The 27,373-nt window shown below is 45.5% G+C and overlaps 3 protein-coding genes and 1 long non-coding RNA gene across 17 annotated transcripts in view; 2 read left to right on the top strand and 2 right to left on the bottom strand.

Moving 5' to 3' along the window:
* Positions 1–814: 814 nt before the first annotated feature.
* On the bottom strand, positions 815–1,841 carry CUNH17orf114 (chromosome unknown C17orf114 homolog). 2 transcript variants are annotated; one of them, XM_078155602.1, is made up of 3 exons: positions 1,751–1,841; positions 1,279–1,391; positions 815–1,063 (listed from the first exon to the last, which is right to left on the bottom strand). In XM_078155602.1, exons 2-3 carry the CDS (start codon positions 1,349–1,351, stop codon positions 900–902), a joined length of 237 nt encoding a protein of 78 aa, XP_078011728.1. In that variant the 5' UTR covers positions 1,352–1,391; positions 1,751–1,841; the 3' UTR covers positions 815–899. The 2 variants fall into 2 exon arrangements, with proteins under 2 accessions (XP_078011728.1, XP_078011729.1); XM_078155603.1 differs by lacking the exon at positions 1,751–1,841 and adding an exon at positions 1,657–1,681.
* A 90-nt stretch (positions 1,842–1,931) lies between these two features.
* Positions 1,932–13,861, top strand: PLD2 (phospholipase D2). 2 transcript variants are annotated; one of them, XM_020966571.2, is made up of 25 exons: positions 1,932–2,160; positions 2,768–2,877; positions 3,053–3,183; positions 3,305–3,447; positions 3,895–4,003; positions 4,126–4,191; positions 4,376–4,434; positions 4,746–4,838; positions 5,036–5,188; positions 6,550–6,699; positions 7,095–7,178; positions 7,378–7,456; positions 8,142–8,252; positions 8,644–8,814; positions 9,252–9,378; positions 9,547–9,665; positions 9,758–9,871; positions 9,967–10,071; positions 10,246–10,334; positions 10,452–10,565; positions 10,744–10,793; positions 11,537–11,671; positions 11,999–12,152; positions 12,229–12,343; positions 12,911–13,861. In XM_020966571.2, the coding sequence occupies exons 2-25, from the start codon at positions 2,769–2,771 to the stop codon at positions 13,133–13,135; spliced, it is 2,805 nt and encodes a 934-aa protein (XP_020822230.1). In that variant the 5' UTR covers positions 1,932–2,160; position 2,768; the 3' UTR covers positions 13,136–13,861. The 2 variants fall into 2 exon arrangements, with proteins under 2 accessions (XP_020822230.1, XP_020822231.1); XM_020966572.2 differs by lacking the exons at positions 1,932–2,160; positions 3,053–3,183 and having other exon boundaries at positions 2,789–2,877.
* LOC144457650 (uncharacterized) lies at positions 9,608–26,081 on the bottom strand. The gene is made up of 4 exons (XR_013487123.1): positions 25,994–26,081; positions 16,683–16,769; positions 13,941–16,458; positions 9,608–9,694 (listed from the first exon to the last, which is right to left on the bottom strand). It is a non-coding gene; the product is annotated as an uncharacterized LOC144457650 (long non-coding RNA).
* Positions 25,887–27,373, top strand: part of MINK1 (misshapen like kinase 1) — a 57,211-nt gene continuing 55,724 nt past the window's right edge. For 8 of the 12 annotated variants that reach the window (XR_013487122.1, XM_078155595.1, XM_078155596.1 and 5 more), the window contains exon 1: positions 25,887–26,254. Coding sequence is in view for 11 of the 12 variants with exons in the window: in XM_078155595.1 (XP_078011721.1) it covers positions 26,198–26,254 (57 nt within the window). In the remaining variant the exon portion in view is untranslated. The remainder of the gene's footprint in view (positions 26,255–27,373) is intronic. The other 4 variants (XM_020966569.2, XM_020966568.2, XM_020966565.2 and 1 more) reach the window with 1 other exon arrangement.

Genomic DNA, 27,373 nt, shown 5'->3' with positions numbered 1-27,373 from the left:
TCTTTACATGTTATATAAGTGTCAGTTTATCTCAGGCAACTCTGTGCTTAAAAGCTAGTTGGTCCTATGAAGAGCTAGAGGTCCTATGATCCCATAAACCCTATGCTCTCTTCCCCTTTGAGACTTGCAGGTTCTAAGATTCCTAGCAGAGGTTTGAGAGGAGGTGCTAATCCCCAGGACTCCTCCTCTGAGTACTAATTCACAATAACTACCAACTCTGGGCCCCTCCCCTACCCCAGGTTCTCTCATCCTCTATTCCCCTTCTATCTACTGTATGTATTTCCCAGTATTTAGGAATATATATAGTAGGGCAAGTTTGTCAATTTCAGGACTAGTCAGTGTGCCCAGAGGCGAACTTTGGGGTTAAGCTGTAAACCCAGCTTGACAAACCCACATAGCCCTGACATCAACTTATGGAGACCTTGGGCATATGAAATGAGGGGTGATGTCCACATCCTCCCAAATACAATGTCCCAGATGATTCACCCAATAGCTATGGGAAAGGCTTCCTGGAATTGAGCAGGAAACTAGTTGAATTGAGTAGGAGGAAGGGAACTGTACATCTTTACTGGTTAGGAGATTTGTCTTGCCAGATTCCCTCCTTATCAAATCAACACTTTTAAGTTTTTTCCCCTATTCAGTTCAGCTGCGTTATCCCAGCCCACTCCCCATCTTCCCCCTACCCCTGTATTTCTTCCTGCAGGCAACACCTAGTTTAGTAGCAGTGATCACTAGATTCAGTCTCCATTTTTGTCACTCAGCAAAAGTGATTTCTAGGGGTGCATCCGTCCCAAAATACTGACACAAACCTGGCTACCAATGAATAGATTTAATGAGAAGTGGGACATGTAAGGTCAGGATTTGCCGGCCACCTAGGAGTTGTCAGTCCCCACCAGACTTCAGTTGGTAGAGTCGTTGGCCGAAGTTGTGGCGTGCAGCTGGTGACGAAAGGAGAGTCGAGCTTTGCTGCTGAAGTAGGCACTGTCTCCTAGAGTGGGTCCTCCTCCAGGCAGGGGGTGCCCCCTGACCTGATTAGAGTCTGGATGGGAAGCCAAAGTCAGGGCTATGGGAAAAAGGGAGTAGGAGAAAAGCTTAATCAGCAGCTGCCCTTTCCATTCCAGAGATAAAGTTGGGGTGACAAAGGGGAGACAGAAAGGAGATAGGGAGTTGGCCAAATCTTTTGCCTTCTTAAACTACAATGTCCTCCCTCCACACCCACACCTGTATATTCTTCCCTCTTCTTTTTAGTCCCTCCTCGTCTCTAGTAGTACTCAGTACCTGTTCCCCTTTGGTTCCCTCGCTGCCTCCGAGGACCAGACCAAGGAAAACACCATTGCCCTTTCAGACCCATCTTGATAGTGAGAGAAGGGGGCAGAGGAAGGAGTGTTGGGCTAGAAGGGAGGGGGCAGTTTGACGTTAGGATGGCATTTCTTTTGCCGGCCCCCCAAACCCCCTTTCAGTAGCCAGACTACCACTTAACCTCAGACAGGCGCCTCAGTGATTATAGGCTCGAGCATAGATGGGGAGGGGGAAGGAGGGAGGGGGAAGGGGGTTGGCGGAGGGCATAGCTGGGTTAGATTAGGCATGGGGGAGGTAGAGGAAGAGGGTTTCTTCTCAACTCCCCCCCATACCCACCCACCACACACACACACACACATTTAGGATTTTCTTTGGGGCCATAGGAAGTAGGGAGGGTTGCAGGGTGAATGTAAGAAGACAGAAATTTAATTCTCTATTCGGAGACAGATACCCAAAGACACAGAGCTATGCAGGCAAGTGCTTCCATTCTTCCCTCCACTCTGTGCCTCACACCCTGCTTCCACCCTACTTCTTCGGCCCTCCCCACGAGATGGAGAAACAAGATGAACAAGAATGCTGAGGAGGTGAGGCTTCAGGGAAGTGTGCCCCGCCCCCTCTGACTCCCTGTCCTGTCCCGCCCTAGAGGGTGAGGCCATTGTAATCATCCCCATTTGCTCTCCGGGCCTGGCCCGGCCCAGCTCGAAAAACTCGGGATGTCTGCTCATGTTCCTGATCCTCTGGCATCCCGGCTCCGGTTCTGGCTCTGAGTGGTGAAGGAAGAGAGGACCTGGGAGGACTGGGGCTAGGGGCCCAGCTGCGCTTTCGGAGCTTCGGAATTTCCCTCCCTTCCCAGCTTGGGAGGTAGAGCGAGACTTCCTCATTGATTGCCATACCCCACCCTTTCCTGATCCATATCTCGTGTTGACCTCTCATGCCTCTGAAGCGCCAGCCTTAGGCCAGGTGCACTTGCCCCTCAGGGACCCTCCCTGAGCCTCCTCCGGCTTCCCCTTCCCCCACCCCTCTTTCTCAGGGCCCCTTCTCTGCCCCAGTTTGAGACATCCTGTGCTGGGCTCAGTGCCTTCTCTCTCATTACTGTCCCCTTCCCCTCTTCCCAAAGAGAATTAAAAGAATGGGTACTGGGGAAGTGGGTGTTGAGAGCAAAGGAGAGATTTGGAGGTGGAGGAGGGAGCAGAGATGGATCAGCAGGGGAGACCAGAGTTTTGGATGAGAGGTGTTTCGGGAGGGGTGTCAGGGTCAGAGAAAAGGGTCAAGGTCAGGGGCTAGGGTTTTGGTTAGAGATAAGGGTCAACAGAAAAGAGCAGAATTCTGGTTAAGATAGAAGGCCATGATCAGAGATGAAGGTAAGAAATATCCAATCAAGGTCAGAGATGGAAGGGTCAGCCTTAAAAAGGGAGGAAGTCTTGAGGGAAGGACCCCACCTTCCTAAGTTTCTTGGTCTACTGTCCAGTATGATGTCAGCCCCAGAGGGAATGTTCCCTGGAGATGGTGGCCTTGACTCCAGCCAGCTCCAGATGGAACCAGATGAGTTGGACACCTTGAAAGAAGGGGAAGACCCAGGTAATCTGGAGGGGGAGGGGGGAAATAGAGGGCATAGCACAGAAAGGACTGGTTCTACCTATAGGGAAAAAGAAGGAGAAGCAAGAGACCTGAGGGTGGGGACCAAGGGAATAAATACGGAGGTTAGGGTACTAGGTTCTAAGCTCCTCCAACCTTCCCACACACATACACACAGCTGACCGGATGCATCACTTCTTGACCATCTATAATCTTCAGCCCCTGAGGAATCATCCCAGGATTTTCGCCCCTGGGGTCCCTGTTATTGCACAAGTCATAGGCACTGAGAGATACACCAGTGGATCCAAGGTTAGGGGGCCAAATTCGTGGACTCTTGAGTAAAGGGTGGTTGTAGATGTGGGTGGGGGAGGGACTCACTCAGGGAACCTAGGAGAGAAAGAACCTGACACCCAGTACTTGGACCCCAAAGGTGGGCACCAGCACACTTTACTCTGTCCGACTATCTCATGGTGATTTCACATGGACAACCAAGAAGAAATTCCGAAATTTCCAGGAGCTTCATCGAGACCTGCTGAGACACAAAGTTTTGATGAGCCTCCTCCCTCTGGCCCGGTGAGAGGAGGATGGGACTATCTTTAGGCTCCCACAAAGCTCAATCCTTTTTTTCTTTTTTGTTTTCCACTGTTCCCACCCATTCCTCCTCTTCCATCACCACCACCACCCACACACCCACCCGTACACATTCACTCACACACACACACACACACACATACCAGGGCCCCTGATTCCATAACAGACTCTCAATCAGGGCTGGATGTCCAACTCTACTCCCAGTATATTCTAGACTCCCTACCTCCAACCCCTTCATCCTCCTGCCTCTACCACCAAAAAGGGCCTCAAGACCAAAGCCATGGTAGCCATGTCCTGCTAACCCTCCTTACCTAGAAATACTGGCATGGTTACTTCTCTCCTCAGGGACTCAGTGGTGGCTTGAGTTCAGTCTTTCCCCAGGCCCTATCTGATTTACAATCCCCCCCTTTCTAACCTTCCAACCAACAGGTTTGCTGTTGCCTATTCCCCTTCCCAAGAAGCTGCTCCTATAGCTGAAATCCCTTCTTTGCCCAGAGTAGGTTCTGAAGGCTCCTCCAGACACAGGGCCAGCAAACAGGTATGGTCTGGTTACTTTTCTGGGGGTAGGGACAGGGACAGGAAGGGGACAGTGACCCTGGCAAACCTTGGCATGGGGATTTCTTAGAGCCACATCTTCCTTTCTTTCTTTTCTCACTCCAGAAATACCTAGAGAATTATCTCAATCACCTCCTGGCCATTTCATTCTACCGAAACTACCATGCCATGGTGAGGTGGCCTTAGTCAGAAACCTTGATCGCTGAGGGCATTGGAGGCTGGGGACCAGATGTGGGTCGTGGGTAGTGGGTATTGGGAGGCCAGAAGCCTGGATCCTGAGGGTGATGGGAGTTGGATTTCTACAAAGCCAGATATTTGGGGTCCTGAATCTGATTATTTCCTCTTCCTCTGTTAGACAGAATTTCTAGAGGTCAGTCCGTTCTCCTTCATACCTGACCTTGGCCCCAAAGGATTGTGAGTAACCCTGATATTCCCACAGCCTTCAGTACCACTAACTTTCTGTGTGACTTTGGACAAGTCATTTCTCTCTGGGCCTCAACTTCTTTCTATATAAAACGAGGGGGCTGGACTGATGATATTCTGAGGGTCTTTCACCACTAACACTCTTGGTTCTACCTCAGCTCCGTTTTCATACCCTGTTCTCACTACCCCCCTCACTATTCCCCAACTACTCATGCCCCATTCCTTCCACTTTGGACAACTGGGTCAGTATTGGGAACTCCTGTCTAGTAGTACTCAATCTTTCTAACTTGTGGCCCCCACAGGGAAGGTTTGATCCGCAAACGCTCAGGGGGTCACCGAGTTCCTGGCTTTACCTGCTGTGGCCGAGACCAAGTCTGTTACCGGTGGTCAAAGAGGTTAATTGGGGGGCCAGATGCCTGGATCACTGAGTGGGGGGAAGACTGGAGAGTGGGACAGTTGGTTGGATTGATAAAGAAAATGGCAACTAGGGAGCCAGACATCTATATACTGGAGATAAATACTTGATGGTAAAGTTGGGGTGGGGTGGGGCTGGCCAGATTCATCACTAATCACAACTCATTCTATTATCCAGATGGCTGGTGGTGAAAGACTCCTTCCTGCTGTACCTGCGCCCAGAGACAGGCTCTATCTCCTTTGTCCAGCTTTTTGATCCTGGATTTGAGGTCCAGGTTGGGAAACAGAACACAGAAACTCGTTATGGGGTCCGAATTGACACTTCTCACAGGTCAGAGACCAGTGCTAACTGGTACTGGAGGAGGAGAGTGGGAGGGATTGGAGAACATGGTCACATATCCAAGGAAGTGGGATGACTAAAAGAAGAAGCAGCATAGATATTAGGAGGAGGGCTCAACTGAGACAGGGGCAGGATGGATACAGTTGGGGAAAGACTGCAGCCTGGAGAGGAGAAGAGTAAGGGGAAAAAGGTGGAAAAAAGATTTTTACTCCTTTCTTTTATTTGTCCTTCCCTAATTCTTACACTGTTATTCTATCCATCATATTCCCAGTCCCAGACTAGTGGTTACTGCATTAAGAAAAGTTGAGACTATTTTCTGAGCCTGGTCCAGAATAGGGGGTGGGGAGTCCAGAACATCCTCATGCCCACATTTTGGATGCCCCCTGTATGGATACAGGGACAGAGAGTAGTAGGAAAGCATTAGACTAAGATTCGAAAGACCCTACTTCAGTCCTGTCCCTGTTCCTTACTGGAATGACCTGGGTCACTTAACTTAGTAAGAGGTCCCTTAAGTTTCTCTGAGCCTTAACTCCCATAAGCTCTGGAGTTGTATTTAGTTTTTAGTCATGTCTGACTTCGTGACCCTATTTGGGATTTTCTTGGCAAAGATACTGGAGTGGTTTGCCATTTCCTTTTCTAGCTCATTTTACAGATGAGGAAACTGAGGTAAACAGGGTTAAGTGACTTGCCCAGATTCACACAGCTAGTAAGTGTCTGGGGCCAGATTTGAACTCAGGTCTTTCTGACTGGTGTTCTATCCACTGTGCCACCTAGCTGCCTGCAATTAGAAGACCTAGGTTCAAAACTTGACCCTTCAACAGGTAACTTCCTCTGTCTGGCCTTCATTTTTATTATCTATAAAATGAGATTAGTTTATATTATTTAAGTCATAGGATCACAGACTTCGAGGTGAGAGAGACTTCGTATATAGTCTAACTCCTTCATTTTTTATAGCTTAGGAAACTGAGGCCCAGAGGTACAAGAACTTGAGCAAGGTCATGGAAATAGTAAGTTAAGTGAGAGGCAGGACTTGAATTCATGTTTTTTTCACTCCAAGGCTGGTGCTTTTTCCACTATTAAAGAGTCTTTAAGGTTCCTTAGAACTCTTAAGTCCAACAACCTGTCTTCCTCATTTTTGAAAGATGTTTGTAAATGGTGGTGGGAGGGGGGATAGCAGGAAGAAGAAGGAGAACTATGTTGTCCTGTTTGCCATCAGAGACCAAGGCAACATTTCATTGAATAAAGAGGAGGAATTATTCAGGGGTTAGAGAGGATGAGAGCTAGAGCTGAGAGGATGAGGAGAAGGAGTTGGGGGTGTCAGCAATTGAACCCTGTTGTTGTCACCACCATAGGTCCCTAATCCTCAAGTGCAACAGTTACCGGCAGGCTCGATGGTGGGGTCAGGAAATCACAGAACTAGCTCGGAGTCAGGGGTGTGACTTCTTACAGCTACACAGACACCAGAGCTATGCCCCACTCAGGCCAAGGACCCTGGCCAGATGGTAAGACCTCCCTTTACCTGCTCTGACCTTTCTCTACTCCTCCTGACCTCCTCCCTCTATCCCTCTCTAACCTTCTTCTACCCTCTCTGACCACCTTCTACCTCTAATTTCCCTCTAAATTCCTGCCACTTTCTCATTCTTCTCAGGCCATCTCTGATCTGATGTCCTGTCCTTTCTCTGTTCTCTCTATTGTCTCTGGAGTTCCCCTCATCTCAGATTTCTCTGACTTCCCTCCAGTTTCTGATCTCCCTCCACTCTGGCCCATCCGCTCTGACTTTTCCCTGTCTTCTCTGTCTTCTTGGTCCCTTATCATGCCCCAATCTGTCCCCCTCCATGACCCTTTCTTCTGCCTTTTGGTTCCTCTGATTTCCATTCTGCCCCTCACCCTTCTTTAGGTTTGTAAACGGGGCAGGTTACTTTGCAGCTGTGGCTGACGCCATCCTTCAGGCCCGGGAGGAGATTTTCATTGCAGATTGGTGGTGAGTAATGGTAGTTAGAGGACTTGGAACACCTGAGTAGACTCCAGGAGAAGAGTTTATGATGGTCACTGGTACAAGGAGCCATGGGGCCTACAAGATTAGGGGAGGGTTGGTTAGAGTCCAAGATGCCAGAAAGTAATGGGGGAGGGCCCTTGGGACTTCCAATGTATTGACTTGTTCTATGTCTACCTATCCCCAGGTTGAGTCCTGAAATTTATCTGAAGCGTCCAGCCCATTCTGAGGACTGGAGATTAGACATCATGCTCAAGAAGAAGGCAGTAAGGAGGGAGCTGGGGATGGCACAAAGGGATGAGGCCAGGAAGAAAGTAGACAAGGCCTAAAGAGGGGGAATGTCTATAGAATGAGGATGGGGTAAGGACATCTGGGACTGTCCAGGCAGTCAGGCTTCAATCAGTCACTGCATAGTATAGGAATCCCCCACAGCAAGGGATTCATCTCTCCTCAAATTTTCTTAGGGCACTGTGTCTGAATTTCTCCTTTGCCCCATCACATTCTACCAAATTCACACTTTGGATATGGGGTCAGAGCACCTGGATGTGAATTCCAGTTCTGCTGTTTACTACATGTGTGACCTTAGACAAGTCACTCTTCTTCTTTGGGCTTTAGTTTCCTCTTTTGTGGTATGTGATTAGATCTTTCTGGTATTAAATCCTATTATTCTATATAGTTAACTCTCTACAAGATTATTAAGTAGGTATGGAGGAGAGGGATTGTGTCATTTTTCATCTTTGTAGCCCCATCACCTAAGGGTGTCAATGGCACGTTCATTGTAGGAGCTTAATACACATTTATTTAATTGAATTTATTGGAGGCAGATTTTTGGCGGCTCTGCAAAGGGGATAATAGACAGGAGAACCAAAAGGTGAGGACAAAAGCAGGCAAGGGAGGCAGTTTCCAAGGCATTTTCCATTGACAACTGATTCCCCTTTCTGCCCTCACCAGGAGGAGGGTGTCCGGGTTTCGGTGCTGCTGTTCAAGGAAGTGGAATTGGCCCTGGGCATCAACAGTGGCTACAGCAAGAAGGCTCTGATGCAACTGCACCCCAATATCAAGGTGATCTCCTATCTCTTGCCCTTCTTCTTCTCCCCTGACCCTCATCACCTGGCTTCCCCATGTCCACTCCTCCTTTCCTTGACCCTCAAACTTCCATTTTCCTCAAGTCCTCATGTTGTAATCATTATAGTTCACATTTTGATAGTGCTTTAAGCTTTACAAAATGTTTTCCTCAAAACAGTGCCATGGCAAAGAGGGTATAATTATTATTTTCATTACATAGGTAAGAAACTGATTTTCAGTTAGGTTGAAGGACTTGCCCATAGTCACGGTCTTTTGACTACAAGACCAGTGCTTTTAGCACTGAACTGTAGCCTTTTCCACTTTTCCCCCAAAGCACTCTTTGAGACCTTATCCCTTCCCAAACCTTGTTACCTTTTCTTTTTTCCAGGTGATGCGTCACCCAGACAATGTGACACTGTGGGCCCACCATGAAAAGCTGCTAGTGGTGGACCAAGCTGTGGCCTTCATGGGAGGGCTTGACCTTGCCTTTGGCCGATGGGATGATCTGCATTACCGGATCACTGACCTGGAGGGCTATACTGGGACAACCACCCCACAGGTAAACTTTGTTTGGCATTCCCCTCACGCTGTAGTACCACTTCTCCTCTTCATCCCAGGGTGATCCCTGACCCTGAACTTTCTTCTTTATCCTTGAGGCCCAACCCCACCTTTTCCTTCCCAACAAGGACCACCCCTATTCTCAACCTTCCTGGTTCTCTGAGATCCCTTCTGATGTTATCACATCCTGGGGCCCATATTTCTGGCTTTCTGCCCCTTTGGGATAGGGAGTTTGGAGCAGAACAATATTTCCCTGTTTTTCATCTCTTATTCTCTCTGTCTTTCCCTCAGTCTGTGAATATGCCCTTCTCCCAGTGTCTTTGTCTTATGTTTCCTTGTTTCTGTCTGCCTATACCTCTCTCCTGGCTTTGGCTCCCATGACTCTGCCCCTGGGCTGGGTCTTTCATGACCCCCTGGGCTGGGTCTCTCCCCACACAGCTGCCCACCCCATGCTCAAGCCTTCCCGTTGTCCCTGACCTCTCCCACAACCAACTGTTCTGGCTGGGCAAGGATTACAGCAATTTGATCACCAAGGATTGGGTACAACTGGACCGGCCCTTCGAGGGTGAGAGATTTTTTTTTTCCCCACAGCCCCAAGACTGAAACTCAGATCAAGACAGTTTTCTCTGTAATAAGCATGATCTCCTAGTCCCCCCTGGCTCTGTGTTATGTGACTGTCTAGAAGCTGGCTTTAGGGCTCCCTATTTGATTTTTACCCTTTGGGGTCCCCCAGATTTTATTAACAGGGAGATGATGCCCCGGATGCCATGGAGGGATGTGGGAGTCGTTGTCCACGGTTCAGCAGCACGAGATCTTGCCCGACATTTCATCCAGCGTTGGAATTTTACCAAGGTTTCCTTTAACCTGGGGAAAAAGTTGGTCTGTGGGAGGAAAAGAGGAGGCTGATATTAATCTCACTGACTCTCTCTAACTCCAAATCTTAGACCACCAAGGCCAAGTACAAGATCCCTCTATTCCCATATCTGCTGCCCAAGTCACCCAGCACAGCCAACCAGTTACCATTCACCCTTCCTGGAGGGCAGTGTGTCACTGTACAGGTGAGACAACCCCCTTCCCCAGAGTGTGAGAGCCTTTCCTCATACCCCTATTCCCTAAGTGTGAGGACCTTTTTTTCTTCCTTCTTGTCTCCTAGGTCCTTCGATCTGTGGACCGTTGGTCAGCTGGGACCTCTGAGAGCTCCATCCTCAATGCATACCTACATACTATTCGGGAGAGCTGCCACTTCCTCTACATTGAGGTAGGTGGGGGTAAAGTGGGGAATTTGGGTTTTGTTTAAGAACAGGAGACCAGAATTTAAGAAAGATTGATTATTGGGATGGGGATGACAGAGATTGGGAGCTAGAGAATTAGAGGAGATGGACCATATTGCTTATTCCTTAGTCCTCCCCCTCTGCACCCCATGTCCTACCAGAATCAGTTCTTCATCAGCTGCTCAGATGGACGGACAGTTCTGAACACAGTGGGAGATGCTATTGTGGAAAGGATTCTGAGAGCCCACAAGTAAGACAGAAAAGGAGGTGCTCTGAATGGGTGTATGTATATAAAGGGACAGGATTGGGTCCAAGAAGCCTAGGAGGTCAGAGGTGTCCAGCTATGACCCTACACCCCTTTCCACAGGCAACAGCAGCGGTTTCGGGTATATGTGCTGCTCCCCTTGCTTCCTGGGTTTGAAGGTGATATCTCTACAGGCGGTGGAAACGCTATCCAGGCAATTCTGCACTTTACCTACAGGTCAGATACATGACCACCTGCCCTTCTTGCCTTTTAATTCTTCCCTTGACTTCTCCCTCTCTTTAGCCTCTCCCTGTTCTGTCTCTTGACTCTGCCCCTCTCCCCTTGATTCCTTCCCCGCTTCTCAGGATCAGCTCTTTCCCCTGACTGCCAACTCTCCCTGTGACTTCTCCCCCAGGACCCTGTGTCGTGGTGAATATTCAATCCTGCATCGGCTCAAAGCTGCCAGTGAGTGATGGTAGTTGGGGAGTGTCCTAGATGGAAGAGGAAGTATTGAGAGAAGCTTGGGTAGGGGGAGTGAAGTATTTTTCCATGTAACTGTGTGTTGATCTTATATCAATCTAGAGGTAGTCCTGCTACAGCAACTGAGGATAATAAAAATAATCATAGGACCACATAGATTTAGAGCTGGGAGAAACCTAAGAGGCCATCTGGTACAATTCTTTTATTTTACAGATGAGGAAACTGAGGCCTAGAGAGGTTAAGTGACTTGCCTAAGGTCACATGAGTACCCCATGACAGAGGCAGAATTTGAACCCAAGTCCTCTGATTCCAAAGTTAGTGCCTTTTTCATGGTACCACGCGTCTGAATAAAAGCTCATGTTTATAATAACCCTTTATAATGTATGATCAGATCTCATCTGCTCCTCACAAAAACCCTGTTAAGTATGAAGTACAGGCATTATCACTCCCATTTTGCAGGTGAGGAAAATTAGACATGGAGAAATTAAGTGACTTGTCCAAAATCACATACATATCTGGTAAGTAAGAGAGCCAGAATTCAAATCCCACCCATCTGACTCTTACTCCGGTGTTTTTTCCATTAAACCCCTACGACATCAAGGTTAGGAATAAGGTGTTCCAAGGCAAGAGAAGAGGAGTTGGATGAGAGGTGGGCAGAGCTGTCTTTGCATAAGCTAATCTTTGCCCCTTTCCTCCATGTCTCTTTCCCCTTCCTGTGCATGTACCAGTGGGTACATTGTGGCGAGACTATGTGTCAGTGTGTGGGCTCCGAACCCATGGAGAGCTGAGTGGAAAGCTGATATCTGAGCTCATCTACATCCACAGCAAGTTGCTCATCGCTGATGACAGGACAGTCATCATAGGTCAGGGAGCAGGGGTTGAGGCTGAAGATGGAGGGAGGAAGCTCAGTGGTCAAAATTGGGGAAGGGGATGGCTAGATGGGGAGTAGCAAGGGATTGGAGGAATTGGTGCAAGTAGCATTCTGGAGGTCTGGGTAGAGGCAGAGAGAAAGGAAGAAACATGGTATTTAGGATGATGAGGATGTGGGGAAGTGAGGGACAGAAACAGAGGAAGTTGGACAGGAAAAACTAGGGACTGAAGGAGTTGGAGAGATAGGACTGGGAGTGGTAGTAGTGGGGGCAAGGGGTGCTTCTTCAAATTGCCTGCTTTAATAGACAGCTCCACTCTAGGTTCAGCAAACATCAATGACCGGAGCCTCCTGGGGAAGCGAGACAGTGAGCTAGCAATGCTAATTGAAGACACTGAGATGGAACCATCACTTATGGATGGAGAAGAGTACCAGGCTGGGAGGTTTGCCCTCAGTCTCCGGAAACACTGCTTCAGGTAGGGGCTGCAGAGGATCCTGTCTCCTCAGGGAGGGGTATGTGGATAAATCTGACATTCCCCTTTCTCCCTTCAGCATCATTCTGGGGGCAGAGTCTCAGCCTGGACTAGATCTCCAGGATCCTGTCTGTGACACCTTCTTCCAGCTGTGGCAGAAGACAGCTGAGAGAAATGCCAGCATCTATGAGCAGGTTGGGATACGATGGAAAGGATTGGAGGATTGTGTGTGTTGGGAGACAGGGTAGTACAACAGAGGGTTCAGGTAGATGTGGAAAGTCTACAGATGGGCTATAAGAAAAGATGGAATCATTTTTTTAGCCAACATCAAGGACCTGCAACAGGCAGAGCAATAGGGGAAATTCTTAGATAAGACAGGATCCCTTGCTGTTGTGAAGCTTATAGTGATGAGCACCAAGATCAGTAACTATAATAGTCTTCATTTTAAAATAAAGGATTTTGAGAGGTACACAACAGAGTGAGATACAAGAAAGAAGACTTATGCACAGAAATCAGATAACTTTTCTCCAAAAGGGAAAGGAAAAGAGCATAGTTTGGAGGAATAATTGGGAGAAATATTTATTGGGGGTGAGGGAATAAAGGTGAATGGGTCCAGGGGATAAAGTGGGACATTTTCTATGTTGGAGTTAGGTGGGGGAAAGATAGAGAACTGAAAACTCTGGGGTGTGAGTGGGGGGCAGGACATTTGGAGTTTGTCAAGGAAAAGGAAGTTATGCAACAACTTTACTTTTATCCCCTAGATCTTTCGTTGCCTGCCATCTAATGCAACTCGATCACTTCGGGTGCTTCGGGAGTATGGCAGTGTGGAACCTCTGGCCACTGTTAGCCCTGAGATAGCCTGCTCCGAACTCACTCAGATCCAAGGCTACCTTGTCCACTTTCCCTTCAAATTCCTAGAGGAAGAGTCACTGTTGCCTCCACTGGGTAGCAAGGAGGGTGTCATACCCCTTGAAGTATGGACATAGCCTAGAACCCCATTTTTTGAGCGTGGGGTCCAGTGAGAGGAGAGCTATGGGAAGCCAAATTCTGTACCTGGCACCTTTTCTTTTTCTCTCTTCATGCTCAAATTAAGGACAAATCACTCACAAATGAGGGGATGCACAAACGGGATTCACTTCCCAGAAGGAGAGAGGGGAAGGCATGTCTAAGGGAGAAACAATATGAAGGCAGGAGACCTGGGTTCTGGTCTAGCTCTGAAACTGACTTAGCCATGGGACCTTGGACAAGTAAGTCACTTGCCCTTTCTAGGCCTTAAGTTACTTCCGTCATTTCTCAATGAAATCTTCATTCCATTGGGTTCAGTCAGATGATTCAACCCTGACATTCTGGGAATCTCCACTCACCCCAGGAGCAACAGAGGAGAGGGTTGTGGGGTGGAGTGGAAATGATGCAGAGAGATGCCTCTCTCGGATCCCATCTCCTACTTCTCTCAATCTCCTGAATCAAGTTCAAATCCGTGCTGCTGAGGAAAAAGCTACAGTATTCCAGTCGTCTTTTTTCCCCTAGCTCTGATCATCTGCTGCCAGGGTTTCAGATTTCTGACCCTCATCAGTCCCCTAGCTCATCCTACATCTAGGGCTGAACAAACTCACTTACTTACTATAGACTGCTTACAGACACTAATTGAGCACATAGATACTTTATGTCAAACACATATTCATTTTTATAAATAAAGGTGTTTTTTAAAGTAATTTTTGAAGTAAAAAAAAATGGGTCTCATTTTGTGGGATGGAGGCAACAAGGACTGCCCTCTTTCTACCTCTCCTTTACCTCCAACTTCTCTTTGCCCTTCTCTGGCTCCACCTCCGCACTTCTCTCTATCTTTGTGAATCTGTGCCTTCAGGATCTGAGTCATCCGTTTTCTGGGGAAGAGGAAAGAGCTGATTCAATGACCCCTAGTGGAAAAGAAAGGGAGGGGCTAGGACAAACCGCAGTACTTAGAGAACAGAACTTGTGAACAGTAGACAAAATTGTAGAGGAGGGCAGGGAGAAAATCTCTGGTTCTCCACTCTCTCCAACACCCCTGCTCCCTCCCCTGCCATATCCACACAGTCAAATCAAAGAACTGGGAAAGACTTTGCAAGAACACCCTGGTCTCCCAAACCACTCCACTCCAAGTGAGACGCTGCAGAGAGATGGGACTTACAAAATCCTGTTCTCTTGGATGGGAAAACTTTTTAACGGCCTAGTCTGTCTCAGGTTGCAACAACATCCCTATCCTCTCATAATTTCTCCTCCATTTCTTCTCAGGTATGATAACTTAGCCCTTTTTTTATCAGCCAAGATTCTCCTCAGACCACATTCACCAAAAGTCCCAGAAGGTAGGGACCTAAGGGATGGATTAGAATGGGGAGGGTGATGAGTCAGAGAAGGCTCCCAGAGGGTGAGAATTAAATGGGGAAGAATGTGGACATCACAGGCTATGAGAAATGTCACCACTTCAAGTTTTACCCTCCTTCCAAGACCCATTACCTCCAGAGCTCAGGGGAAACAGCTTTACCAGAGGGAGTCACACCCACACTCCACACACTGAGGTCCTCCGATGCTAATTGGCAGTCTGTTAATTAGCCTCATTAGCACAGCTAAGTGCCTCTCCTCTGGGGGAGTCATTACCTTGTTAACAGTCTGGAGTGGGGCAGGGAGGAAGCAGGGCAACCACGTAGGAGCTGGATGGGTTATGTGTTTCTGCCCAAGCCCTTTTTGTTTTCTCTCTAGTTTGATCAAGCAGTAGGAAGAAGTGTCTTCCTTTGTCCTGACTATTTCCCTTGTCTGAGAGTATGGAGTACACAGTCAACCCTCAGGGAGTGGGAAACATGAGCCCTTGTCCCAACCCTGCCAAGTAGGCAAGTTACTCATTTTCTGCCCCGGAATATTAGAAACTCTCTGGTCTATTCTAGCCCTGACATTCTATAGTTTAGTTAAAATCAGTCCTTCGGGTCCTCCCTATTTTAAACTCCTATCTTAAAGGAAAATTCCTATTGAGTAAAAAAAAAAGCTTTACACAGGGTCTTATTGTCTTATTTTCAACAATCTTCAGTAACTATCATTACTGTAGAGTAATACTAACAATAAGTTCGAGGGAAGGTAAAGAAGCATTTTTTAAGTGCCTACTTAATGCCAATTAGTATGTGCTAAAAGCAAAAAATTATCTCATTTGATCCTCAGAACATCTCTGAAGTAGGTGCTATTATTATGTCCGTTTTACAGTTGAGGAAATGGAAATTAACCTTTGTTAATGATTTTCTATTGTGTACATAGGGTGTATTTTCAGGAGTTGTTCCCCCACATATAGCCCGGATGTATAGTGTGATGAGATAGGAGACAGAAAGGACATTTCTAGCTTCTTCTTCATTCCTAGACCCTCTCAACCTTTCTTCAAGGGAGACTGTGATTCCTGCCAGGAGGAGGAACAGGAAGTTGGGGCAGGAGGCCATTCTGCTTTATCTGCTCCTTAAACATCATTAATCTATGGAATATAATCATGTTCAATCTAACTTCTGATTGCTGTGTTATGATAGGGGGGAAGCAAGACCTCAAGTTCTATATCCAAGGCTTGACTCCTTGCCCACCAAATACCAGTTCATGAACACAAATAATGAATAGCAAAAAACAAACAAACAAACCCCCAAAACTCATTTATACAAATTGATAGGAAAAAAAACAAATCAGAGGTGTACATACCATATATATGTATATGTGTGTGTGTGTGTGTGTGTGTGTGTGTGTGTGTGTATACATATAGGTGTGTATGTGTGTATATACACACACACACACACACACACACACACACATACATCAAAGGAGGATATATACCAGACAATACAGAGTGAGGGAGTTCCCCCATTGGGATTGAGATAACCCAGCCAAGATAGAAGATTCCAGGGGCAGCTAGGTGGCAAAGTGGATAGAGCACTGGCCTTGGAGCCAGAAGGACCAAGTTCAAATGTGGCCTCAGACACTTGACACTTATTACCTGTGTGACCCTGGGCAAGTCACTTAACCCCATTGCCTAGCCAAAAACCCAACCAACCAAACAAAAAAAGATAGAGGATTCCTCTAAGGGGAAACTCCCAGAAGTCTCTAGTGGAGCAAGCCAGGGGTACTTTTACAATGGAGACTGCCAGTTCTTCTGAGGTTGGCTTCCTCCCAGAGTCTTTTCATTCAGCAGCCTGAAGTGGGGTTGGCCTCTTCCATTTTTCCTCTTCAAGCTAGAAACCAGAAGTGTGAAGATCTGAAGAAAACTGAAGCTCTCTCCTTCTTTCCTCTCTGCAAACTGCCCCCATCTTTCCTGAAGGAGGAGGCATTCAGTGAGGAGGGAGTCCCACAACAATGACCTTGGGGAAAGGGTTTGGACTTGTTTGCTTGTTGTCGTCCCCTTTAGTGATTTCCTTTAGGGCTAGGACTTGTATTTTGCCTTTCTTTGTATTCCCAACACTTGGCTCTATGTAACATAGTAGGCACTTAATAAATGCTTATTGACTGACTAAGGCAGACAAAGGGGAAGTGACTTACCCAAGGGTACACAACTATACATATCTGAGGTCACATTTGAACTCGGGGCTTTCTCACTCCAGGGCCAGTGCTTCTTCCACCATATACCTAGGGAAGTCAACAAACAATAGTTTAAGAAACAATAAAGTGGGATAGCTAAGTGGAGAAGGGGATAAAACATCTCCCTGGAGTCAAGAGGACTTGAGTTCAAATCACACAACTGTGTGACCCTGGGCAAGCCAACCCCAATTATCTGTCAAAAAAAAGAAACAATAAGTCCTAATATATACAAGGCACAATATGCTGGGCCTTCCTTGCCCTTAAGGAATATTCTTTCATGCTTGTCCTCCTTCAATTCAAAGTATCAGGTATTTATCAATTTATTGAATTTTTTCATTAATTTTTTTTTAGTTTTCAACAATCACTTCCATATACTTTTGAGTTTTAAATTTTTCTCTTCTTCCCTCCCCACCTCCCTCCCCAAGATGGTGTGCAATCTGATATAGGCTATACATATACATTCCTATTAAACATATTTTCACATTAGTCAGGTTGTAAGGAAGAATTAGAACCGATAGAAGGTTCTAGAAGAATCTCAAGAAAGAGGAAACAAAACAAAATAAGAAAAAAAAAGAGCAAATAGTATACTTCAATCTGCATTCAAACTCCATAGCTCTTTCTTTGGATGTAGATAGCATTTTCCATCATGAGACTTTTCAAGATGTCTTAGATCCTTGCATTGCTGAGAAGAGCTGTCTATCAATATTAGTCATCGAACAATATGGTTGTTACTGTGCACAATATTCTTCTGGTTCTGCTTACTTCACTCAGCATCAGTCCATACAAGCCTTTCCAGGATTTTTCTGAAGTCTGCTTGTTCATCATTGCTTACAGCACAATAGTATTCCATTATATTCATATACCACAACTGGTTCAGCCATTCCCCAATAAATGGGCTTCCCCTCAGTTTCCAATTCTTTGCCACCACAGAAAGAGTTGCTACAAATATTTTTGTACATGTGGGTCCTTTTCCCATTTTTATGATCTCTTTGGGATACAGCCCTAGGAGTGCTCTTGCTGGATCAAAGGGTATGCACATTTTTTATAGCCCTTTGGGCATAGTTCCAAATTGCTCTCCAGAATGGTTGCATCACTTCACAACTCCATCAACAATGAATTAGTGTTCCAATTTTCCAAAGTCTTCTCCAACATTTATCATTTTCCTGTTTTGTCATGTTGGCCAATCTGATAGGTATGATGTGGCACCTCAAAGTTGTTTTGTTATGCATTACTCTAATCAACAGTGATTAGAACATTTTTTCATGACTATAGATGGCTTTAATTTCTTCATCTGAAAACTGCCTGTTCATATCCTTTGACCATTTATCAACTGGGGAATGACTTGTATTCTTATAAATTTGACTTAGTTCTCTATATATTTTAGAAATGAGGTCCTTATCAGAGATACTGCTTATAAAAATTCTTTCCCTGTTTTCTGCTTCCCTCCTAATCTTGGTTGCATTGGCTTTGTTTATGCAAAAATTTTTCAATTTGATATAATCAAAATTTTCCAGTTTGTATTTCATAATGTTCTCCGTCTCCTGTTTGGTCATAAATTCTTCTGTTCTCCATAAATCTGACAGGTGAACTATTCCTTGCTCTCCCAGTTTGCTTATAGTATCAGCCTTTATATCTAAATCATGAACCCATTTTGACTTTATTTTAGTATGTGCTGTAAGATTTTGGTCTATGTCCAGTTTCTGCCATACTCTTTTCCAGTTTTCCCAGAAGTTTTTGTCAAATAGTGAGTTCTTATCCCTGAAGCTGGGTCTTTGGGTTTGTCAAATAGTAGATTACTATAGTCATTGACTACTGTGTCTTACATGCCTAACCTATTGCACTGATCCACCACTCTCTTTCTTAGCCAGTACCAAGTACTTTTGATGATTTCTACTTTATAATACAATTTAAGATCTGGAACAGCTAGGCTACCTTCCCCTGCATTTCTTTTCATTAGTCCCCTTGATATTCTGGACCTTTTGCTATTCCAAATGAATCTTGTTATTATTTTTTCTAGCTCTATAAAATAATTTTTTGGTAGTTTGATTGGTATGGCACTGAATAAGTAAATTAGCTTAGGTAGAATTGTCATTTTTATTTTATTAGCTTGGCCTACCCATGAGCAACTGATGTTTTTCCAGTTATTTAGATCTGACTTTATTTGTGTGAAAAGTGTTTTGTAATTGTGTGCATATAGTTCCTGGGTGATATTTATCAAATAATCAAACATTTACTGAGGGCACCATACACTCAGTACTGTGTAAGAATCAGTAGAGTTCAGAGAATTTAAAAAGAAATGCTTACCTTCAAGGAATACAGGCAGGAAATAGATAAACACAGTACAAAGACCATCTCTTTATTTCCTCCCTCCCTTTGCCTACCTTCCTTCTCAACCTAGAAAAGGGGCAAAGAGTTAAGGTTTTACACTTGTCTGTCTTCACTGTGTGCATGTTGTACATAGGGATGCTAGTGGGTATACCGTGTGCATGAAATTGTACAGTGACTTCCACAAGTTCTGTCTTCTTGTTAGTTTAATCACTTGTGAGTTGAGAAGCTGGGATTGAATGATATTCGAAGTCTTTTTCCATCTCTGACATTCCAACTGGTAGCGTATCTGTAGTGGAAAGAATGCTAGATTTGGAGGCAAGAGGACATTGGCTTGACTCTCCTGCCACATATTAGCCAGATGATCTTTAAAAAATCATTTAACTTCTCTGGATCTATTTGGTCATCTTTAAAATGGGGAAGTAGATGGTGAAGTAGATATAGCATCAGGCCTGGAGTAAAGAAGACCCAGAGTTCAAATCCAGCCTTGGATACTTAGTAGCTGTTTGACCCTGAGCAAGTCACTATTTAATTCAGTTTCCTCATCTCTAAAAAGAAGCTGGAAAAGGAAATGGCAAACCACTCCAGTATCTTTGCTAAGAAAAGCCCAAATGGGGTCACAAAGAGTCAGATAGGGCTAAACAACAAAATGGGGAAAACCTCACAGGGATCTTATGTGATTCAGATTGGGTCATACATGGAAAATAACTATAAATTTAAAATGCATGAAACTAATCTATAACTGTTAAAATTAATAATAAATCTCTTACAGCATAAAAATGAAAAATGAAAAAAGTTAGACAAGATTATCTTTTTTAAAATTTATTTTTGTTTTTAATTTATGGAATAAAACAAGTATTTCCACAACATAGTATAATAAAAAAAAAGATGATAGCAAATGATCTGTTGTCTACAACTCACTATTCCTTTTAAATATATAAAAAAGTTATCATGTAAATTTCTTTTTCTTCTTCCCCCTCCCCCACCCTAGAGACGACTACCATTAGACACAAATAGGTGTGTGTGTGTGTGTGTGTGTGTGTGTGTGTGTGTAAAAAAATTATTCTATACATACTTTTATTTATCATTTCTTTGTCTGGATGCAGATAGCATCTTTCTTCATATGGTCTTTATAGTTAATTTGGGTATTTATAATAGTCAAAATGACTTACTTGGGGGGCAGCTAGGTGGTGCAGTGGATAGAGCACTGGCCCTGAAGTCAGGAGGACCTGAGTTCAAATCCGACCTCAGACCAAACACTTGACATTTGCTAGCTGTGTGACCCTGGGCAAGTCACTTAACCCCAATTGCCAAATTAAAAAAAAAAAGACTTGCTCACAGTCATTCTTAGAACAATATTGCGGTTACTGTATACAGTGTTGTCTTAGTTCTGCTCATTTTACTCTTCATTATTTCACGTAAGTCTTTACATGTTTTTTTAAGATCATTGAGTTCATGATTTCTTATAGCACAGTAGTATTCCATCAAAATCATACTACAACTTGTTCAACCACTCCCCAGTTGATGGGCATCCCTGCAATTTTCAGTTCTTTGCCACCACAAAGAGAGCTACTATAAACATTTTAGAACATACAGATTCTTTTCCTTTTTCCCTAATCATCTTTGGAAACAGACCTACTAATGGTATTGCTGGGTCAAAGGGTATAGGCAGTTTAATAACTTTTGGGGCACAATTCCAGATTTCTCTCCAAAATGGTTAGATCAGTTCATAATTCCATGAACAATAAATTAGTGTCTCAATTTTTCCACATCCCCTCTAACATTTGTTGCTTTCCCCTTCAATCATTTTAATCAATCTGGTAGGTATAAAATGATATCTCAAGGTTTTTTTAATTTGCATTTCTTTAACCAATAATGATTTAATAATGTTAAGATTATTAATGTAATATTATATGTAATTAATATAATTATCAATAAATAATGACAAGATTAAATGACTTTAAAGTTCCTTCCAGTTCTGAATTCCTATGGTCTCAGCACTTAGCTGTCAATTCCTCTACCAATCAATCAATAAGCATTTATTAAGCATGTACTGTAGTTAACATGCCAGGCATTATATTAAACCCTGAGGATACAGAGGAAAAAGAATAGTACCTGCCTTTATAAAGCTTACATTCTAATTGTGGAGATAGCTTGTATGTAAAAAGAAATAGGCATATACAAGATACACATAGAGTAAATTCACGGTAACCTTAAGAGGGAACTCCATTGAAGCTGAGGGGACTGAAAAAGGCCCCTCGAAGAAGGAGCTGCTTGAATTGAGTCTTGAAGGAAGCCAGAGATTTCAAGAGGTGAAGAGGCAGAGCATTCTAGGCCAGAGGGACAGCAAGTAGGCAACTATGGCTGGATTGTAAAGTGTGGAAGGTAATAATATTTAAGAGGCCTGGAAAAGGATGTGGCCAAGTTATGAAGAGTTTTAATACCAAATCAGAGTTTATATTTAATCCTAGGAGCCACTGGAGTTTATTAGTGGAGGTAATGACACAGGCTACCTGGTAGCTATATGAGGGATGGATATAATAAGGGAGAAATTTGAGAGAGGAAGACCAATTCAGACATTGCTATAGTTCAGTCAAAAGGTGATAAGTATCTTAACTAGGGGTTGTGGTTGTTCGAGTCAAGAGAAAGAGACAGATTTGTGATGGTTTAGAAGCAGAAATGACAAGATTTGGCAACTGATTAGATGTGGGGTGTGGGAAAGGGAGGAGCTCAGAATGATACTGAGGTTGCAGAAAAGGGAAGTTTGGCGGAAGGGTGGACTTAGGGGGAAACATAAAAATAGTTCTGTTTTGGAAATTTTGAGTTTGAGATATCTATGTACAGATCATCTACTTAAGAATGTTCAATAAGTATTTGGTAATGTGGGATTGGAGTTTAGGAAACTGGGAATGGATATAAAGATCTGGGAATCATTGGCACAGGGATTGTACAAACCCATGAAAGCTGACATGGGTTCAATTTGGTGGTTATGACATGAAGATTCAACAAAGAAGACAGAAAAGGTTTAGTTGGATAGGTAGGAAAAGAATCAAAAGAGCAGTGTCATGAAAACCTAGAAAGTAGAGAGGAAAAGAGGGTGGTCAACATTAGATTTGGCAATTAAGAGAGCATTGGCAACTTTGGAGGGACAATTTCAGTTGAATGATAAGGTTGGAAATTGGACTGTAGGAAGTTTAAGAAAGAGTAAGGGAAGTGAAGGCGCTTAATATAGGCTTTTTCAAGAGGTTTAGCTGAGAAATAGGAGTGATATGGGATAATCCCTATCACGAATGATAGGGTCTAGTGAGGGCTTTTGCTTTAATTTTTTTTAGCTAGAAGAGACATGGACATTGCAACAGGAAAGGAACTAGCAGATAGGGAGGCTGAACATTAGAGAGAGAGAGAATAATAGTGGAGGAAATCTGTTGGAGAAGACAGGAAGGGATAGGATCAAAGGTGTACATAGAGGAGTTGGCATTAGCAAGCAGAAGTCTTCATCAGACGCTGGAATGAAGGAGGATACAGTATGGGATGATGTCAGAAGGATGTGACAAGAGAAGAAGGCACTCTCAGAAAATGGTCTCAAATTTTTGGTAAAATATTTGGCAAGGTCCTTAGCTAACAGAAGAGAAAGGTGTCATAACCAGCTTGAGAGAAAAAAAATTATGGAACAGTCACTGTGGTAAGTGGGTTAGAGAATCAATGAGGCAGGATTAGAGAGATTGCTTTGCTGAAATGAAGACTCAATTCAGATAAGATACAAATCTGTCATGGAACCAGTCAGCATAATTTCACGACCCTCCTATTCAGCATCAAATGAGTAGATCCAAAGAGGTAGATGAGGGAACAATTCAGGGTTAGGGTTTGGCAAGGCATGATCCAATATAAGATAAGAGATTCAAGACTGGAAGAAACTGTAGAATTGAGCTAGTTCACCAAAGGGTCAAAATTGGGATGGGAAGAGAGTTTAGCCAGCATAAAAGTTATTGCCTTGGAAAACACTGAATGGTAGAATCAAGGTCATAGTGAGAGTGAAGAAGAGGGCTAGGAAATGGAAGGCATAGGGAGGAATGAAAAGATGAAATATTATGATCTGATAAAAGAATTTCAAGAGTTTATGAACATGGAAACAGAATGCTTATGGGTGATGGGAAGATGAAGACTATGATCATATCTGTTCATAGCTAAGTGAAAGAGTAACGTCATAGGAGTTCAGTACATTGAAGAAATGATTAGTTATAGTAGTTGAAGGAAGATTAATATGTATGTTTCAGTCTCCTAGATGAGGGCAGGAGTTGTAGAAGAGAAAGACTATGAGCTACACATTAAACTGTTTGAGAGAAGAGAGAGAATATTCCAGGGATTGATAGATAATGGCCAAAAGAGGATCTAGATCAGTGATAAATTTGGATACAGTGAACTTCAGAAGGGAAAAGGTTGTTGAGTGACAGCAATAGAGAGAGAAGTCTCCAAGTGGCAATGGGTAACAAGAAATATTCTGACTCCATCCATGTGGGAACAGTGAGTGTGCATGAAAGGGGGAAGCATAAGAGAAAGTGAAGACAGTGCTGAAAAGGGGATCCAGGGATGTAATATCATTTGGAGGGAGCCAGGTCTCAAGGGAGTGCTAGAAGATGGAAAAAAGCAAGAGATGAAAAGATCTAAAATGAATGGAAGTCTGCTAATCATGGAGCAGGTGATCCAGAGAACACAGCAGAAAGGGCATAGATATGGAGTGGGATATTAGGGAGGCAGGTCTGGGTTGAGGTGGGTGTGGGTATGCATTGGACAACTGGGATTGGAAAGGTGAGTTTTTTCTTTAGCACCTGAAGATTGCTTCAGCTGGATTGCCAGTTGTATTCTGGACTTTTCCATCAAGCCCCAGGAACTGGGGATGCTGAAAGATAACACTAAAACCTGGAACTCACACCTCACAAGTACCTTTAGCCTCTAGGGCCCCTTGACTGGAAAGTAGAGATCTCCCAGAGGTCTGGCCATTTCTTCACTTCCTACTCAGCTATATAGCCAACTTCTCCATCATGCCCCTCAGCCACTTATCTTTCCCTTTCTTTTCAGCTTGCTTTTGTGTGTCTTTCTACTATATATTGCAAACTCCTTGAAGGCAGGGACTTCTTTTTCATATTTTTATTCTTAGCACTTGTGCCTGGCACACAGTAGATGTTTAATAGCTTTTTTTTGAAAGACTAATAGCTGAGAGTTCAGTATCCCTAGAATGGTGCTTCTTGACCAGACGGGGATGAAATATGTGAACCACTAGGAAATGAGGCTAGATAGTATTAGTGGATGGGAGAAAGGTTTACTGAGGAAGACAGGTGATTAGAGGGTTCAAGGCTGCCCTTCTCAAGTCTTGATCTCATGGTACAAGGTGTTGCTGTGTCCTGTGAAGCCTCTGGACACTCAATTCACAGGAAGTTCTGGGAGAAGGTATGTCTCAGAGAACCTGGGAGCCCTAAGAGGCTTGTGGACCTCTCTAGTCTCAGGAGGCTGAGGCAGGGCCTGGAAGTGTTGTGGTCCCTATGCTTCTAGAGCCCCAGCACACTAGTAGGTAGAAGCTTATATCTTATATCTTATATCCCAGGGATATTTATCCATTAAAGGACAACCAGTCAAGTCCAAACTCCTCACCATGGCATTCAAAGCCCTGAATAAGCTCGGTCCACCCTGCTCCCACACACAACCTGTTCATTCTTGCCTCTATGTAGTTCTCCTGCTAAATGTTCTCTATCCCACTTCACTCCACCTATTCCAGCCCTACCTATCCTTCAATACGCAGTCTCAGTGTGTAATAGAATTGCACAAGGGGAGCCAAAACCCCACAAAGTGTCACCTTATCAAACTCTTACCTCTTAGCAGTTTTCATCTTCCACAATAATGAACGTTGGCTCACCTCCCTCCTTCCTACCTTCACGAGAGCCTTGAAGGCTGAGCTTTGAGGGCAAAGATAAATTAAAAGTGCTGACATATGCCCCACTCCAGGGAGCTCCCATACCAAGGGGTGAACAAGAGCTGTCATATGCTTCAGTGTGCCGTGAGTGGCCCCAAGGCAAGTTGTCCGGAGCAAATATGCTCCTTTCACCAGCTGGACAAAGCAATCAATCCATTCGACCTATCAATAATATTTACTACGAATAACCCTGTGTGTTTGTGGGGGAAGGGGGAGAGATAGTTCAGAGGAGGACCTGGAGAAACATCCCTATTTAGAAGTAGCCCTTGGTGAAGTTCTAAGCCTCGCCTAGCTGGAGAACATTTCCTGAACGCTCGTACAGCAAGAGTTCAGGCTCCATACCTGCCCTCTCCCACTTGCATTCTCCCCAGGCTTTCCTTGCAGCACTGCCTCCCCCAGTGGTTCTCCGGTTGCCGTGGCGACCAGGGTGGGTGGACAGCCTGTCCTAAGCCTAGCCTAGCCTACCCTATCCCGAGGCCCGCTTTCCCCCTTAGCGTGGGGGGTTGCCATGGCATCCCCTCTGGAGTTGTGAAGTGGAACTGGATGCCCTCCTTTTCTCCTCCTCCCCCATCCCATCCCATCCCGCCCCGCCCCGCCCCGCCCCGCCCGACCAGGTAGGTGGTTCAGCTAGAAAGTTAGGGAGCCAGTCGCAATTCTGGCCCGCGGGAGGGGAGAAGGTGGCATGCGAGACTGGAAGAGCAAAAGAGGGAAGAAGAGAGGCTCCGTCCGGCGCACGCGCAACAGTTATTCCGTGCACTCTGGACCATCACATCCCGCACCTCTTCCCCACACCCACTTCCCTTTGCTCCCGGACCTTCAGCTGGTGCTCGCGCGTGCGCACAACCTGTTCTCTTGCTCCCTCCCTCTCCCACCCTCGCTCAAAAACGCGTGCGCAGTAGAGTTCAGGGGCTCCGGGTTGCGAGTTCAGAATTTGAGCTCCTGTCAGTCAGTCAATCGGAAAGGATCCTGTCGGGTAACTTACCTGCATCGCATCCCCCAACCCCGTCTTTCCAGGGAAGGGAAGGGGAGGCGAAGCGGAGCCCCGATCCCTTCCTCTCCCCCAATGGGGCAGAAACGACAACGGCAGCGCAATAAGGGAGCCGGAGCCTGAGTGACCCCGCGTCCCTTCTGGGCCCGCCCAGTCTGAGCCTCTCGGCTCGGGCTCCGGCCCGGCCCGGCCGCCGCCATGGGAGACCCCGCCCCGGCCCGAAGCCTGGACGACATCGACCTGTCCGCCTTGCGGGTGAGTGGGCGCGGGAGGGAGCGAGCGTGGCCCCCCGGCCTTGTCCCCCAGCACCTGGGCTGCCGCGAGCGCTCCCACCCCCATTTACTGAATCGTTTGGCCCGGGGCGCGCGCCTCCGGGCCCTGGGGAGGGGCTGGAGGAGGTGATTTGGCACCCCCTCCCTGGGGTGCACCCCCGCTTCAAGGGAAGCCCCGCCCCCTCACGTGGAGACCTCTTTAGCCACCTCTCCCCCTTTCCCTTCACTTCCTTCCCGTCTGGGCCTTGGCTGCTTCCCCCCCACCCCCCCACACTCGGCACACACCTACACACCTGCACCCCTGTGCACTTGCCCTCCGTCACCACCACCACCTCTCCCTCCTTCCTTCCTTCATACCTCCGCCATTTAGATTTCTCTCCTCCCTGATTATACTGCCCCTTCCGGCGATTTCTACATGCCCAGCACCCCCATCTTCCTCGTGATCCCTCTGCAACCTTGGACCCTCGTATCCCCTTCCTCGGGACTTTTCGTCCTCTGCAAATGTTTTGGAGATGAGCTTCCTTCCCGTTCCCTCCCTTTCTCCCGCCCCTCTGACACACTTTTCCTGTGCCTGACATTCCCTAGTCTCCCTCACTTGTCTTTTTTACCCCCCCAAAAAAAATCACATGCAGTGCGATTTTTGTGTCTTCTCCCAGCCGCAGTTCAATGGCTGGCTTTCCTCCCCCCTCCTTGATTCTTTCATTACCTTTGTCATACTTAACCTTCGATCAATTCTTACCCTCCAGGACTTAGGATTTTGAAGCCTGTCTCACTTCATTGTATTAGAGCCTGCCTCTTACCATTCCTCTCTTTACCTGAGACAGTTTTCCCAATCTGTCTGTTGAGATTGAAGAGAAATCTACATCCAGGCCTTATATCCCTCGATGTTATATTACAGCTATGAAGCATTGTGGGACTGAAAAAGTCAATTACACCTGGTATGGAGTTGACACCTGGTATGGAGTTGAAGCTTTTCTGTCAAGACTGCATAGGCTAGTAATGCGGACATTTGCTGCAAGCTAGTCAGAAGCTGTAGCCCACTAGAAAAGAGACGAATGTGTGGTCTGTATGATGGGGAAGAAATGTGGGTGGGTGGTGACAA

This window comes from Phascolarctos cinereus, unplaced genomic scaffold (assembly GCF_003287225.1).
Source record: "Phascolarctos cinereus isolate Bilbo 61053 unplaced genomic scaffold, phaCin_HiC Scaffold_5;HRSCAF=322, whole genome shotgun sequence".
In the NCBI taxonomy this organism is placed as follows: Eukaryota; Metazoa; Chordata; class Mammalia; order Diprotodontia; family Phascolarctidae; genus Phascolarctos; species Phascolarctos cinereus.
This window is presented reverse-complemented; position numbering and strand designations above follow the sequence as displayed.